At 44.2% G+C, this 14,582-nt stretch overlaps 1 protein-coding gene across 1 annotated transcript; it reads right to left on the reverse strand.

The window, feature by feature from the left end:
* Positions 1 to 11,086: 11,086 nt before the first annotated feature.
* LOC1273464 (vam6/Vps39-like protein) lies at positions 11,087 to 14,466 on the reverse strand. Its single transcript, XM_061641769.1, has 7 exons — positions 14,287 to 14,466; positions 13,924 to 14,201; positions 13,643 to 13,846; positions 13,026 to 13,565; positions 12,045 to 12,949; positions 11,823 to 11,968; positions 11,087 to 11,754 (listed from the first exon to the last, which is right to left on the reverse strand). Exons 1-7 carry the CDS (start codon positions 14,354 to 14,356, stop codon positions 11,198 to 11,200), a joined length of 2,700 nt encoding a protein of 899 aa, XP_061497753.1. The 5' UTR covers positions 14,357 to 14,466; the 3' UTR covers positions 11,087 to 11,197.
* Between the last annotated feature and the right edge of the window lie 116 nt (positions 14,467 to 14,582).

Genomic DNA, 14,582 nt, shown 5'->3' on the forward strand with positions numbered 1-14,582 from the left:
ACATGTTTGAGTTGATTGTAAAGTTTTATTCGCAGATTAAATGATTCCACATCAAAATGAAAACGATTTCTATTTACAATAAACAAAAGACATTAGTTCAGGCTCAGTCGTCCGCGCTTTCGAGCTTCTTCAGTCATCAGTCCCATTGCGAACAATTTGTTTTACCCTAAAAAGAATGCCTATTTATGGCTTAATTTCCGAGTTGCCTGTAACTCGTAAAAGGATCGTTTAATGTACTTGTGAATATACCATTTCTTGCAAATCTCTGCAAACCAGAGCTAAAACGTCACATGCAGGTTGTTAGCCATCTTTGTAAACCAGAGGTTTGAGCTTAATTTACCGAATTCAATAATAAATGGAAAAAACACCATAGAAAAGGTCATAAACATTAACTTAGAGCAATTAGTATAAAAACATAGTTTATTGTATCTTACATGGAAATATTTCTTTATTTTTCCCTTAACAAAATTAAGCTATTATGAGTGGAAAACCAGTCCCGCTCGTTAAAAAACAGCTGCAAAATGACATCCTTGCGCATTTCATTGACCATTCGGGGCGTTAAAATTACCGCCTGCCTCACACATCCAAACGTACCGCGAATTGACTGCAATAGGGAATAGTATAGAGTCTATTTGTTAATATCTCAATTTATCAAATCTTCTAAACCAGCAAGCAAACCAGCAATGTTGATGATGGAAACGCATTTTGGCAAGATTGCTTTTTTTAAACTATTACAAAAATTTGCACAAAAATGTGTTAAAAATCAAATAGAGTGTTGTTATTTTTTATCTCAATCCTATCTGTCGTTTCTGGTGAAAAATCTGATTCAAAAATTTATTTTATTTTGCCTATATTAGAGATATATGAGCCAAAAAAGAAGAAGAAGAGATATATTAGATTGAGAAGACATTAAGAAAGTAAACATGCCACGGTATGTCATTGTGTTAGAATATCTTTTTTATTCATTCAATCTCAAATTGTTGGCACTATTTCATCGTTTCCTTTTATGCCATATGACAAACAAAATAAAAAAAGGTGTCAATGGTTTAGACAATAGCCCAGCTATATCGAATAAGGCGCATAACCTTAACGTCTTGTATTTGGTTGATTATTTTTCATTGAGTTTATAATAAACCGGTAACAGTGCAGGATCAACCTGTTTAGCTACGTTGTAGGATAATTTTCCGTCCAGAGGCCTTCATGTGATTATCAAACCATTGCATTATTGCAACAAGGGAAACTGTGTTCAATGTAGTTTGATAATTGTTTTTTTTTTGTTTAAAAATTCTAAAACCTACCCTTTTCCAAGTGCATCTATCTTTATCCTTCGCACACAATGATCTCGTATCTTTGATCCCAACCAGTTTCTCCATTAAAACAAGCTTTAGGATGGAGATAGAACAGAACAGTGACACAAGACTAACTTTCACAATAAATCTAAATAGAAATCCATTTTATTTTTTCTTAAAACAGAATAATTCAATTTACACTACTACTGCTGCGAAATTAACGGCGCATCGCAATCAAACAACTCGATAAATTACCACCACAACCTCACTCTAGCAGTAAGTACGTTTAAAGCGCGAAACACGCAAGAATAATACGCAACCAAACGCATTTGTCCACCACTCTCACTCTTTCTCACTCTTTCTCTCGCTTTTTCTTTCTCTCTCGCCCTCTCTCTCTCTCTCGTACAGTGCAAAACTTTTTACAGCAACATGATTTCACAATTTTCTCAACTTTCTCCCTGGCCCCACCACCACGATGGACACAGGCAAGGACACAGGCCATCCAGTTGTTTGGCATTCGTGCGATATTGAATTTCAAGATCGTTCGCATCATCGCATCCCTTCCTTTCCCCCCCCCCCCTCTTCCCTCTTCCACAACGAGTTAACATCTTCCCTTTAGTAGGCGATGTGGTGGCCATCCACCATCACCATGGCAAAGCACCCGTACACACGCACGCAGCAGCGTTCGGAAAGAAGTTTTTCATTATTCAAATTTTTGGTCTTTTTCTTCGCTCACTTTTTTTTTGTGTTTAATTTTTCCAACCCCCTTTTTCTTTTTCCACTGAAATTAAGTGTCTCGTGGCGTCGCCGGTCCCGTGGCCACCCTCTGCCACCGTCCACCGTTGTGCACGAATGGCTGTCCCGCACGGTTGCCCTTTCGGAGTAGGGGGTGGTAAGGGGTGGAAGGGAGCAGCGGTCGCGTTCTTTTTATCTCATTAATTCATTCCTTTCATTCGCGCTCGCGCCCTTTTTCCCCGCATTACATAAAGCCCCGGAACGCTGCGCCGCGTACTTTCGATGGCCGCCAAGCAGCAGTGGTAGTACATAGTGTGCCGAGTTTTTCCTTTAAATTTCACCCTCTCCAACTCACTACCACCACCACCACCACCATTATCATCACCAGAACAGTGCAAGATTGATTCGAGCAATTTTTCTTTTCTTTCAGGCTTGCCATTTACCTTTTTTTCCTTCATCATCCCCACCCTCCACAACTCCCGCAGGACAAAGTGCCTTGTTTTCTTGTGCCCTTTTATTTCAAGTGGGATGAAGCGCAGGTTCGGCCAAGGCCGGGGGCAGAAGGAGAGAGGGGTTTCACCTCGCCACCAGCCACCACCACCATCCGATTCATTCCGCTGCTGCTGTTAAGACAGGAGGATGTGATGGTGTGCTGGGGGGGAGGGGGGGAAGGGGGGGAGTGTTTTTTGCCTCCCAATGTCCGATTAACAACCATCATTTTCTCCAAACATCATTTGGCGGGCTTTTTGGACGAAATGCTATCATTGTTTCGCCGTTGCTGGGAGCGGAATTCGGTGGTATTGGTAGGACGGTTTCGAAAGTCACGATTCTGATTTCCCTCCCCCTCCCCCCCTCTCAACCTTTCTTCTACTGGCATCCCCCCACCCCAACCCCTACATCCGCCAACAGCCCCCCTCATACAACAAACGAATGTCCAATCGTTTGCAGGCTTCCCCGTGTTTCCAAACACCGTGCCGAAAGGGAAAAAGCAACGGAAGAGGGAAAGGGAGGAAAAGGAGGAGACGAAGAAAGGAGAAGAATGAGGATGAGGAGGAGGAAGAGGAGGAGGGAGGAAAAAAGTAAATTTGAATAAAATTTTCCAACCCTTTTTTTGTTCCCGCTGCTTCGCGTTCATCTTGGGCACGGACTTTTCTTGGGCATTTCGATAGGGTGAATGGGTGCGGTGGTGGTGGAGTGGGTGGTAGGAGAGATTGGTGGTGGTGGTGGTGGGGAGAGATTGATCGAGATGCGAAATAAGAATGCTTTATGAGCGGAGGAGCGGTCGTACGGTGGTGCGTGTAGCAAAGGAAGAGAGGGAGAAAAAAACTGCTGTACCAACGAACGACCGAGCGTCATTTTGGGATATTTAGGGCGCGAAATTGTTTTATCTAAAATTTTAAAAGGAACTTGATGACTGTGTGTATGAGTTGAGTAATATAAATGAAACTGGTTTGCTGAAAACAACATACTACAATTTTCACACAACAATAATCTGTTTTCGAACACAAATTAATGTATTATTTTGAATAAATACTTCTATTGTGGTTAATTTACTGTAGAATGGAATGAATAAGTTAAAAAAGTGACGAACTTTCCTCTGTTGCTTCACAATTCCTCTATAGCTCTTTAGTGAAAACAAACATTTCTCACACTTATTGTCGCTAACCACCCTCTTCTTGGGATGGGGATGTAGTTAAAATTCATTTGCAAAGAAACTGTAATTGAAAAGTACGCTCCATTAAAGCGCACCGGCATTAATTATTAACACTGACGACCGCGCTTGATTGCTGATCGGAGCTGCTTGGTCATTAAATACAATGTAAAAAAAACTATGAACTCATTTTTGTTTTCGATTACCGTTTTCTTTTCATGAGTCTAGTTAGTTCCAAACCTTGGCAGCTTGGTGTCCCTAAGCGAAGGTATTGACCACCATTGTCCATTGAATCAATTTAAATTTTGCAGACAAAGGGAAAACAAAGACGACTGCGTAGGTCAACAACTGAAATAAAACAAAATATTAGTTTGTCATAAAAATATTCAAAATCATAAGAAAGTACGAATCCTGGTTGAAGGAATAGCCACAAAAAAAGGACAAATCTAGCACAAATCCATTCAACTACAGTCTGCTGCCAAGATGCGCGATTCTACACTTACGCTGATTTAGAGTAATTCCTATTATTTTTTTCGAAATTAGAATTAAGAGTAAATAAAACCGATTAATTTGATGATTGCTTTAATTTTCAAATAAAAACTAAATTGATCTCTTGCTTCAATTCTAAAATAGTTAAAATATATCAAAGTATAAAACAAAGTATTTTGGCACGAACGCTTTCAAATAATTAATGTATGGTTTACATTCAATTGATTTCATCTAAATTGTTCATATGATGTGGTTGATTTTTTAGTTGTTTGTTTGTTTATTAATTTTTGTATCTACTTATTTTGTCTTCGAATTGATTTTTTTAAAAATTATTTGTTTACTCAATTATTCAATTCATTCAAAAATTCATCTGATTTAGTAAATATTATAGAGACTCTATTTCGCCTAATTATCCATACGTAGAATGTAGTTGGGCTAAACATCGCAATATTCATCATTCGCGGGTTTACATGTAACGCTGATGCCTTCGGAACACATTAACCGCGTAACTCGGGAACAGACTGTATACTTATCGCCTTTTTTGCCACCTTTGATGTACGAAGCGGTGTGAAAATTCTCTCGAGACTTGCACTTCGAACTATCGAAGCACCAGTACAAAATTCAAAATCAGCTATAAAAGCAAAAACATACCTCTTTGTAATCAAACTATACTCAGTATTATTTAATAACATAAAAAAAGTATTAAAAGTATGAAAATAAGATTCTCTAATTTATTTAAAGTTCTCATTTCCAAGATGCTTACAAAGAATTGCCAATGTCCTGGCCAAACGTTGCAAATGGTTGTAAGCTTTTCGATGATGACGGCGCAATCTAAACACCTACAACACGCTGTATAAGACTGAGAAAATTAAGTTGTTAGATTAAAACGATCAACTACACGGTTTTCAAGCCGAGGAGGAGGTGACAGTACCGATCATTTTAATCAATAATATTGGTTTATATTTTTTATTATAATTTGTTTAACATAAAATTTATATTGATCGAAATGCACTGAGCAAAATTAATGGTATTTAATCGAACTGTAACTCATTCATTTATCTAAAGTACATAAAACCACCTTTACTAGCCCCTGCGAATGGATCCTACCGTTATCACATCAAGTTTTCTTCCCACTCATAATACACAGTCATCTCAAGGGGGGTTTTTTTTGTGTGCAAAATGATGAAAGACAGTTTTGGAAGCTGCTTGAGCCCAGGGAAAACTGGCTCCAAAGTTGACCATTTTCTTTCTCTCTCCTGCTCTCTCTCTCTCTCTCTCTCTCTCTCTCTCTCTCTCGCTCTCTTTCTTGCTATTTGCTGACCTACCAACAACCAAAGCAACTAAATAAAATATTAAAAAAAAAAACAATTTCAATAATTTGAGCCAACGCGAAATTGATTTGCATTGCCAAGAAGGAAGAAAACGTGCTTTTTTTTTCATTTAAACCATTTCATTTGCGTAGTGCGCATTGCTCTTGTCGTTCGCCTCCATCACCGCCTACTAAAACAGCGAGCCATAGAAACAAAAAAAGACGCCCGTAACCAAAACGAAGAAAGCTGTGCCTCCTTCCAACGCGTCCAAGCAAACCCCCGGGCTGCCCATTAATGGTCACCCGCGCGCAAGACGGTGGAGGCGCACGCAAACAGTAAGAATGGCCGTTTTATGTATCCTTCCAAGCGCTGTGCGTGAGTGTGTGCGTGCGTGCGCACGGGTACTTTTTTTTGCGTTGCGTTCGCTATATTACACGCTCTCGCTTTTCTTTGCTCTTTGTTTTTGCGTCCGCCACCTTTCCACCCAATTTCGGGGTGGCGGTTGGTTTGTCGGAATCGTTCAATCCCTTATTGCTCGGACCAACCGGAAGAAACGGAAGAAACGGTACGCGCATGGCATTCAGGTCCTTCTTAAACCTCGAGCTGGTTGTTTTTTTCTTCTTCTTTCCTCTTCTATTGCTGTTGCTGCTGCCAAGGGTTTGAGTTTTGGTTTTGTTTCGTTTCCTTTCCCTGGAACCCCTTTTTCTTTTTAATTTTCCCTCCTTGTGCTGCACGGCACGGAACCCTTTTCTCCCGACGAAGGGGTGTTTTTTTTTTGGTTGTTTTTGGTGGACCGTAGAAGACAACGACCGTCTTCCAAGGGAAGGGTTGCTTTCTGGTTTTTTTTCTTGCCATTTGTTTTGATGTTCCTGCGAAAAAGAGGATTCATTTGTTTGACACGTTTCTCATCATTACTCGGCCAGCTCGGATGGGGTGGCCCGGACTTTTCTTAGCTTGGCCATTTGAAACCCTTTACGCCTCGCCTACGGGGCCTGGGGAAAGTGGGTTTGAGTTTCTTGGGTGAATGTCTTTTGCCCGGGCTTAGGACAGGCCCGTGAACCCTCTTTTGCTGCTTATTGCTGCCACTCTCCCGTGGAAGCTGCGTCCCAATAGCTTCCTCTGATGGACCAGTGTCCTAACGCGAGGTCCTAACGCGAGGCGGCTGCATAAATTAGACAAACAATGACCTTTGCTCGTCCGGTTTCCGGTGTGCCCGGAGGGAACAGACCGTTGGGCACCGGCCGGTCTGTCCTGTCGGGGCCTGTGTGTCCCCGGGTCGTCATTCCAAGCACAGGGTCCGGGACGAATCTCGTCGCAGTTTTTCCCCCGGAATTGTCCGCGGGAAAGGGTTAAAACTGGTTTGCAAGATTGCATTTCACCAAACAAATGAAACAATCGCGCACAGAGAGAGGAAGAGAGAGAGAGAGTGTGTGTGGTAAAAACACACACTGGCATGCATAATAACACATTCAAATTCAATCTCTTGCCCATTCTTGCCCGCCTGGAAAAAGGGACAAGGGACGAAAACTGGTTTTGGATGGACGGACCCATTGGGCAGGACAAAGGATAACGGTCCGCTCGGGCCTCTCGAGCGAGATTGTGGGAAAACCGGTTCCGAGATTTCCCGTTGGACCTCTGCGTCCCGTCTGTTTGTGTGTGTGTTTGCGAAAGGGATGCGCCTAGTTTGCAACGGCCAACCGTCCTCTCAACCCCATGCCGGTCCAGCGGTCCAGAGATGTTACCAGATGTGCGCACGTGGACAGGTACGGGCCGACGGGGGACGGGCATTAGCAACGGGTGCATATGTGCCGGGCCGGCCGGTTGGCTGCACCGCACCATCCATGTGCTGCTGTGGGTCATTATTAGCGCCTAGAGAAAACCCGTTTTTCTTCTGACGCTGAAACCGGATTCTTTGCAGCACGACACTGTTCTGGCATGCTTTGATTGAGGTGTTTTTTTTTTCAATTTAATTTTTGGGTTGTTAGTTATTAGGATTCGCTTGATACGATCACCAGCGAGGGACACTGTGCGCGGACAACGTGGTTCGGATCACGTGGAAAACGATTTGTCATACCGTAATGCTTAAATAAGCAGTGAAGGCATATGGATCGTTTTTTTTTTTTATTTTACCATTCACAGTTGGATCTCTCCAGCGGTAGGTAGATTGAATTAGAGGATTGTACTTACTTACTTATCTGGCACTACAACCGCTTTGCGGTCTTGGCCTGCAAGACCGCGCCTTCGTCTGCCAGTCCGTTAGAGGATTGTAATTTTAGGAAATCTTTAGAGATATATGCAAAAACTTGAGGTTTTACAAAACTATTTGTCACTTTTCATATTGCTTCATAGAAACATGGTGAACATGAAACTGTTGCAAGAGTTAATTGCATTCTAGCGTTGTATACTTGTACAGGTAGTCCCCGAGATACACGGTACCTCTTATACGCGAATTCGGAGATACGCGGTTTTCTAAATTTGACAATTATCTGAGCAAATCGTACTGATTTGACACATCAGTTGTAAAATGAAAAATAATTTCCCGTTCGATCGAATGTTAAAAACTATTTCAAAAGGTTTAAAATTGTTCCATTCAGTCAGAATCATATGAAATAATTAATCAAGTGGCAAAAATCACCTACCACTGGCTAAATTATACAAAAGTTAGTGATATTTTTGGTTGAAATAACGAGATTATTAACCATTAACCGTGTATCTCGGGGAGCGCCTGTACTATAAAAACATTCTTTTTGCATCGTGAATGTTGCAGTCCGTTATGAATAGGCCCAAAATCAGAAAACAGAGGTTTATTAGCTAAGTTTGCAATCTATTTTTACTTTTCTTCTCATTTTGGCGCAATAACCGTTGCCCCGCTCTCGGCCTGGCTTAGTCTGTAATGGCTTTTGTTGCGGCGGTAACGGGAAGGTTTGAGGCGCTTTTTTAAATTATAACGAAATGTTTCATTTGCAACGGCTAAGTTTGAGAAGAATTTCAAGCTATTGCAATCGTATCGTATAAAATCACGATCGCTGGCCTAAATGAACACATCTTTTTAGGAAAGACCCGGTTGAGTTCATCGATAAGCGTAAGAAGCACGGACAAGCGCAATAAACATAATCTTAAAGTAGGTACGTACGGCGTGTGGAAAGAAATTAGGATAAAAATGCATGCAGGACGAAAACGTGCATATGCACCAGACAATGAATCCTTTCAGTTACCAACCCAAAGCGTGGAGGTCATAAAATCTCACGTGTGTTTAGGATCAATCTAGAAACGCGTGGGATATATGCATAAACATAGCACAGCATATGGAAACATAAGAAACATAAAAAAGATCTAATTCAAAATCTTAACGGAGAACGTCTCGATTTTCTTTTGAGCATCTTGGCCTTTCCTAAGATTTGCTTTAGGTCTCTCAAAGTTGTTGTATCAATTGTGCCACTTTCGCAGCATAGATTACCACGAACCGAGAATAGTAGCAAGTTTAATGCACAATTTGTTATAATAACTCCTTTCGGGCAGAAACCCATCTTTTTCTATAAACCCGTTTTCGGTTTGAACTTAGGACACTGAAACTCTTTCTTTCGCATGGCCTGGCCCGAGTTTCACCGTCAACAGCTTTGGTTATCTGTTTTCAGTTCATACTCTAATTAGTTCAAATTTTCTAACTAGATAAATCATACGCATGGAAAGCTTACAACTCATACAATAGTTACGACCAATACAGGCCAGTTGTTAAGCTGTTTGATGAACGATTATGCCATGTGACCTTTTCATGCATTGTTACTAGACTAACATAAATGTGGCTTCCTCCATCAGGGACGAGGAATACGATTAGGCTATGGTCTATGAAAGTGTAGCAGGAATATTCCGTACACAAATCGTAACGAACGAACTGTCCGCAACTCATATTCCGGTACATTTTGGTGGAAGAGACACAAATCAATTTGTTTCACGTTTATTTGTTGCAGGAACCTTTTCGGACGCGTTTGCACACCAAAACAAGATACAAAAGAATGTCAACTTAATTTTAAAACATTTTTGTGAGCCGCAACATGTTCATAGACCCGGTCACTTAACGAATAATTACAGCCTACTTCTATTTAGAAATTGTTCTTCCCGGCAGATCCATGCAAGCTCGATCGAGGCAAACTTTGCTTTTGCTAGAGTTGAGTACGACGTTCAATACACTCAGTGCAGCAGTTATCTGAAGTTACCCAAATGTGAATTTTTCTTTTGCAACACGGATAATTGTTCTGCGACAGTCCGCTCCGGATAAAAATTATAAATATTTTTTTTATTTGGAAAAACAATCGTTGATGGTCTGAGGTATGTTAACCCATTATAAGAATACTCTGTTCTACGTTTGAAAGGCTTGATTCATACTGGGCTTGAACCCATGACAGCCATATTGTATCTCTTGACGACTGTACCGCGAGCTCGGTCCATGTGTGAAAGTATTAGAACATATAATCCTAAAAAAACCGGAAATGTTATCTTTTCGTTTATTTAACCCTTCGAACTTGTGATGGGAAAAATAAAGATTTCGTCGGAATCGATTCCGGCTAGCTCCGAAGTTTTCTGAAATCGATTCCGGAATCAGTTTCTGGAATCGACTCCGGAATCGGGATCGGCTCCCGAATTGGAATCGGCTTTGGAATTGGTTCCGGAATCGGCTTCGGCATCGAAATTGCTACGAACAGAATAGGCGTTTGGGTACAATGATAGGCTACGTGATGATAGCCGCAAAGAATCAAAGTTTACTTTCTAAACGTTCCATTGTCATGGAGATTCTCGGGCTGATTTCGATTCGGAAACTTCCTATTTCAATTCAAGAGCTAATTCTCGTTCCCGAGCTAATTCCATTTCTGGAGTCAATCCTGATTCCGTTACCGGAACAATTTGCGATTCCCAGGTGGATTCTGATTCCAGAGCCGATTCCTATCTCGGAATCGATTCCGAAGCCGACTCCGGAATCGGCTCCGGAATCGACTCCGCAATCGGAAACGATTCCAGATTCGGAATCGGCTCCGGAATTGATTCCGAACACGGAATAGGAATCGGGTAGGTCCGATGCCGAGCTCCCCCCGCTACTTCAAACCTCCTTTTAAACTCCTTCGTTTCAAGCTGATAAACGATAATATTTTCTTTTTTTACAAACAACCGTAGTCGGTCTAGGTCTTCAAGGCAGGATCGAAACTATCCGCCGTTAGAGGCCCGAAGTCGTTTGGGATGACCCATAAGGTACAAGCGGATGTATTAGCGGCAATGAGCTTTCGATGGGTGCATGAAAGCGATACGACGCATGAACCCATGACGGACGTGTTAAGTCGCTCTACATTACGCCTGTACCTCCATGGTACTGACATAATAGAATATTCTTCTTCTTCTTCTTCTTCTTCTTCTTCTTCTTCATCATCTTCTTCTTCTTTCTTGGCACAATCGTTGTCAGTAAAGACCTGCCTGAACCCACTAGTTGGGACTTGACTTTCAGTGACTTATTGATATACCCACAGCGGAATGTTCAGTTCTGCGTATGGGGGCCACGGTCCATTCAGGTGTTGAACCCATAACGTGCATGTTGTTAAGTGAAGGTTAAGGTTTTTGTACACACATTTGGATGATACATTATGATGATTGGATATAATTTTATTGACTTATAAAGCTATCGATATATGGTGCTGAGCGGGATTTCATCCGTTTTCCTTCCCCCCACAACAAATCATTCAACTAAACATCCGATCCTGGCAGGAAAAGTGCACTATCACCCCATCGGGCAGCCGCACGAAGGCGCTCTGGTTGCTGAACTTTTTCTTGCACACCGCGCACACGCTCAGATCGGTCACTAGAAAGTGTTTCGATTCGCACAGCATCTTCTGCTCCATGATCTGCAGATGCTCCGCGTAGTACAGCCCCTTCAGCACCTGGGCCCGCTGCTTCTTCTCCAGGTAGAACTTGAGCGCATTCTCCAGGAAGTGTTTGATGCGCACCAGCGGAATGCTGTCGGGCAGGATCTGCAGCGCGGCGTACGGATTGATTTTCTCCGCATGTTTCTCCAGAATGTTGACCACCATTTCGTGATCCGGCACCAGGCAGCGGGGATGCAGCGGCACATCACTGTACGGTGGTGCGGACGGCGGCGTGAGTATGATTTTCATCAGCGTCACGTACACGTCACAGTTCTGCGGATCGTTTGTGTCGTACACGTCGTCACAGTACGCCAGACCCTTCTCAAAGTCGCCCAGTATTTGCACGAATATTGCCAGCGCTTTCTCGTGTTTGCCTGTGGAATAGAACAAAAGAAAAGGTATGATTTTAATGCTACTCCTACATTAATCACAAAGGGCTTACCTAGCCGGCCCAAAATAATTGCACGCTCCTCAAACATGTCGGTGTAGGGAAATTCGCCCAACACCTTCTCGGCGTGATAGTATTTGGATTTCTTCAGGAACGTTAGCAATTTCTCTCGAACATCTGCCATCTCCTCTTGCTTTTTCCTGTAACGAGAAAGGCGATCAAACTCATTCCGTCTCTCTGCGAACCGGGCACAGCGCAGCCCTGCCTGGAACTTACGTGTCACCGTCGACGGTTTTATCGTTCCGCAGCGTGATCAACTTTTCACGATACTGCTGTATAAGAATGTTGTGAAATAGAGCCTTCTCCTCGTGCCACACGTTAATGATGTGCTCCAGATACCGCACGACCAGTGTCCGGTGGTCCTTGAGCAGAAAGTCCAGCACTTCCGCGCGCGGCAAATTCTTCACCTCGGGCATCTCTTCCACGAACACCTTCAGCCCATCTTTCGGATGCTTCTGCAGCACCCAGCCGGAGAATTCGAATATCAGCTGCTTGAAGTCAGTGCCCAGCTGCTGCAGGTACTGCACCGTACGGTCGTGCCCGAACAGCGGCGAGCCGGGCACTTCCGCCTGCGTGTGGAGCAGCTGCAAGGCGCGCTTGTGCTGCCCCTTGGTTTGGTACAGTATGATCAGCTCGACGTACTTTTCGTGCTTCTTCAACACCCGCTCCGATTCTTCCAGATAGCAGTGGTTCATCCGTAGTACGGGCGCGATCAACGAATCGTTCGTCAGCAGGTAGCACTTCAACAGCGTCGTATCGATGATGGCCAGCAGTGCCGCCACGTTCTTGTCCGTCGTGCCGTCCGGGTTCGTTTTGGCGCCCTTGCGCAACGGGAACCGCTTGTCGGTGAGGTAATCGATCAGGGCGAGGATCGCATTTTCCAGCTCCTTCTCGTCCAGCACCGGTGCCGGTTTGTCCGAGTAGTGGCTGAGCTTGTTTTTGCCACTGTCGGGCAGCAGGTCCGGAAACAGGCGGATCACATCGATCGGATCGGTGTCGAGCTGCGCAAACTCCTGCATCGACTCGCGGAAGTGCTTGTTGACGAACAGGTTGTACGCGTGGCGCGTTTGAATTTCGTTTATTTTCATCGCCTTGAACTCGGCACTTTCGTCGGAGATGTGCTGCAAAGAGGGGGAAGAGAAGGAAACGCAAATAAGCTAAAAACAAAACCCGTTACACCGTTCGTATCATGCCAACCGTTAGCTTCAAAGCCAGTTGAAAGTTCTCCTCCTGCAGCAGATGTTCGCGCTGCTTCGAAATGTCGACCGCCTGAATGCACCACAGATGGGACACGGAGGCCACATACAGCAGTCCCTGCTTGCCACGCACCAGGAACCGCGCTTTGTGCAGCTGCGGAATGCTCTGGATCAGTGTGCCCTTGTCCTGCACGTTGTCAAACACGCGCACCTCGATGGCATCGTTGATCAGCCCAACCGCGTACGGATCGTCCCACACCAGACACTGGAACGGTTCGCTCCAGATCAGCGATTTCAGGTTCATCGTACGCTTGGCCGCATCCGCCTTAACCGCTTTCGCTTCCACCAGTTTAACCGACCCGGACATACTGTTCGGTCCTTCCCGATCATCCGCCCGGTACTTTTCCGTGTAGATCGTGATCAGAAACTCATCCTTCACCACCGCGAACACACTGTCCTCGATCAGCGTAATGCACGGTTCGATGGTTTTCGACGAGCTCGTGGGAAACAGATCGACCTTCCGGGGCTGTGCTGCCGACATCTGATGAAATGGAAGTGTGTCGAAATTGTTGATTTAACTGCACTTACCCTGCACTACAACCATTGCTTACTACTTACATCGTACAGGACGTACTCGGTTTTGTAGCCGACACAGATGAAGTTATTGTTCCACGCCACCGTCTTTGGCACATCGTTCAAATCGATCTCACTGTCGAGCGACAGCAGCTGGTTCTGTTTCCAGTAGTAGCACTGCAGCTTTCGCTTCACCGCTACACACACCCGGCAAACGATCTTGACTTCGCTCGTTAAAGATTTCGACCGCTGAAACGGATTGGAACAACCCAAACGAATGGTGAATGGTGATGGAGTGGATGGAGGTGAATGTGACTCGTGCTCACCTGTATGTCCAGCGCAAACACGTTCGCTCCCTTCGTGCGCTGTGCCGAATGGATCAGCGGAAAGCCGTGGCGGCTGAAATCGTTCACGTTCAGCAAACCGTCGGTGAGGCTGAACAGCAGCGTGTACTCGGGAATGACGTCGAGCTGGGTGATGGGCTTTTTGCTAAAGTTTTTGTCGTACTGCAGCAGCTGCAGATCGAGCTTGTTCGTTTCCGTGTTCGTCTCGAACGAGTACATCAGCAGGTGTCCCTGTCTGGTGCCGAGGATGAGCTTGTTATCTGCAAGGAGGGATTCCGGATAATGACTCACTCGCTTATCGCCTGTGGAGCGGGCGGGTGGGTTTCAAGCTGGCCCTAAACTTACCAAAGCCCGTCATCGATTCAATTTGCACGGAGATTTTCTCCGGCGGATAGACAATGTACGCATCATGCATGGTGCGGCAGTGGGAAAACTTAACACACCCGAAAACACCCCCTTTATTCGTTCACTGCACCCGGAAAACGTACACAATCGATCAGTAGGGGGTTTGTTATTGTTTTGATATTGTCAGCGCAGACTTTGACGTATGCACACGACGCGCTATACAACATTGCGTACAACACACGAGACAGCTTGTGTGAAAGCTTTGCTGAACGGTGACGCGCGTCCTACAGTGTTGA

Source organism: Anopheles gambiae, chromosome 2 (genome assembly GCF_943734735.2).
Source record: "Anopheles gambiae chromosome 2, idAnoGambNW_F1_1, whole genome shotgun sequence".
NCBI lineage: Eukaryota > Metazoa > Arthropoda > Insecta > Diptera > Culicidae > Anopheles > Anopheles gambiae.

What these genes read in the sequence shown, in the direction of transcription:
- LOC1273464 (XM_061641769.1), bottom strand. Translation starts at nt 14,356, where the DNA reads ATGCATGATGCGTACATTGTCTATCCGCCGGAGAAAATCTCCGTGCAA. An exon ending in AACTGGCTTTGAAGCTAACG is followed by an intron (nt 12,950 to 13,025) that starts GTTGGCATGATA and finishes CCCTCTTTGCAG; the next exon opens with CACATCTCCGACGAAAGTGC. An exon ending in AATTATTTTGGGCCGGCTAG is followed by an intron (nt 11,755 to 11,822) that starts GTAAGCCCTTTG and finishes TCTATTCCACAG; the next exon opens with GCAAACACGAGAAAGCGCTG.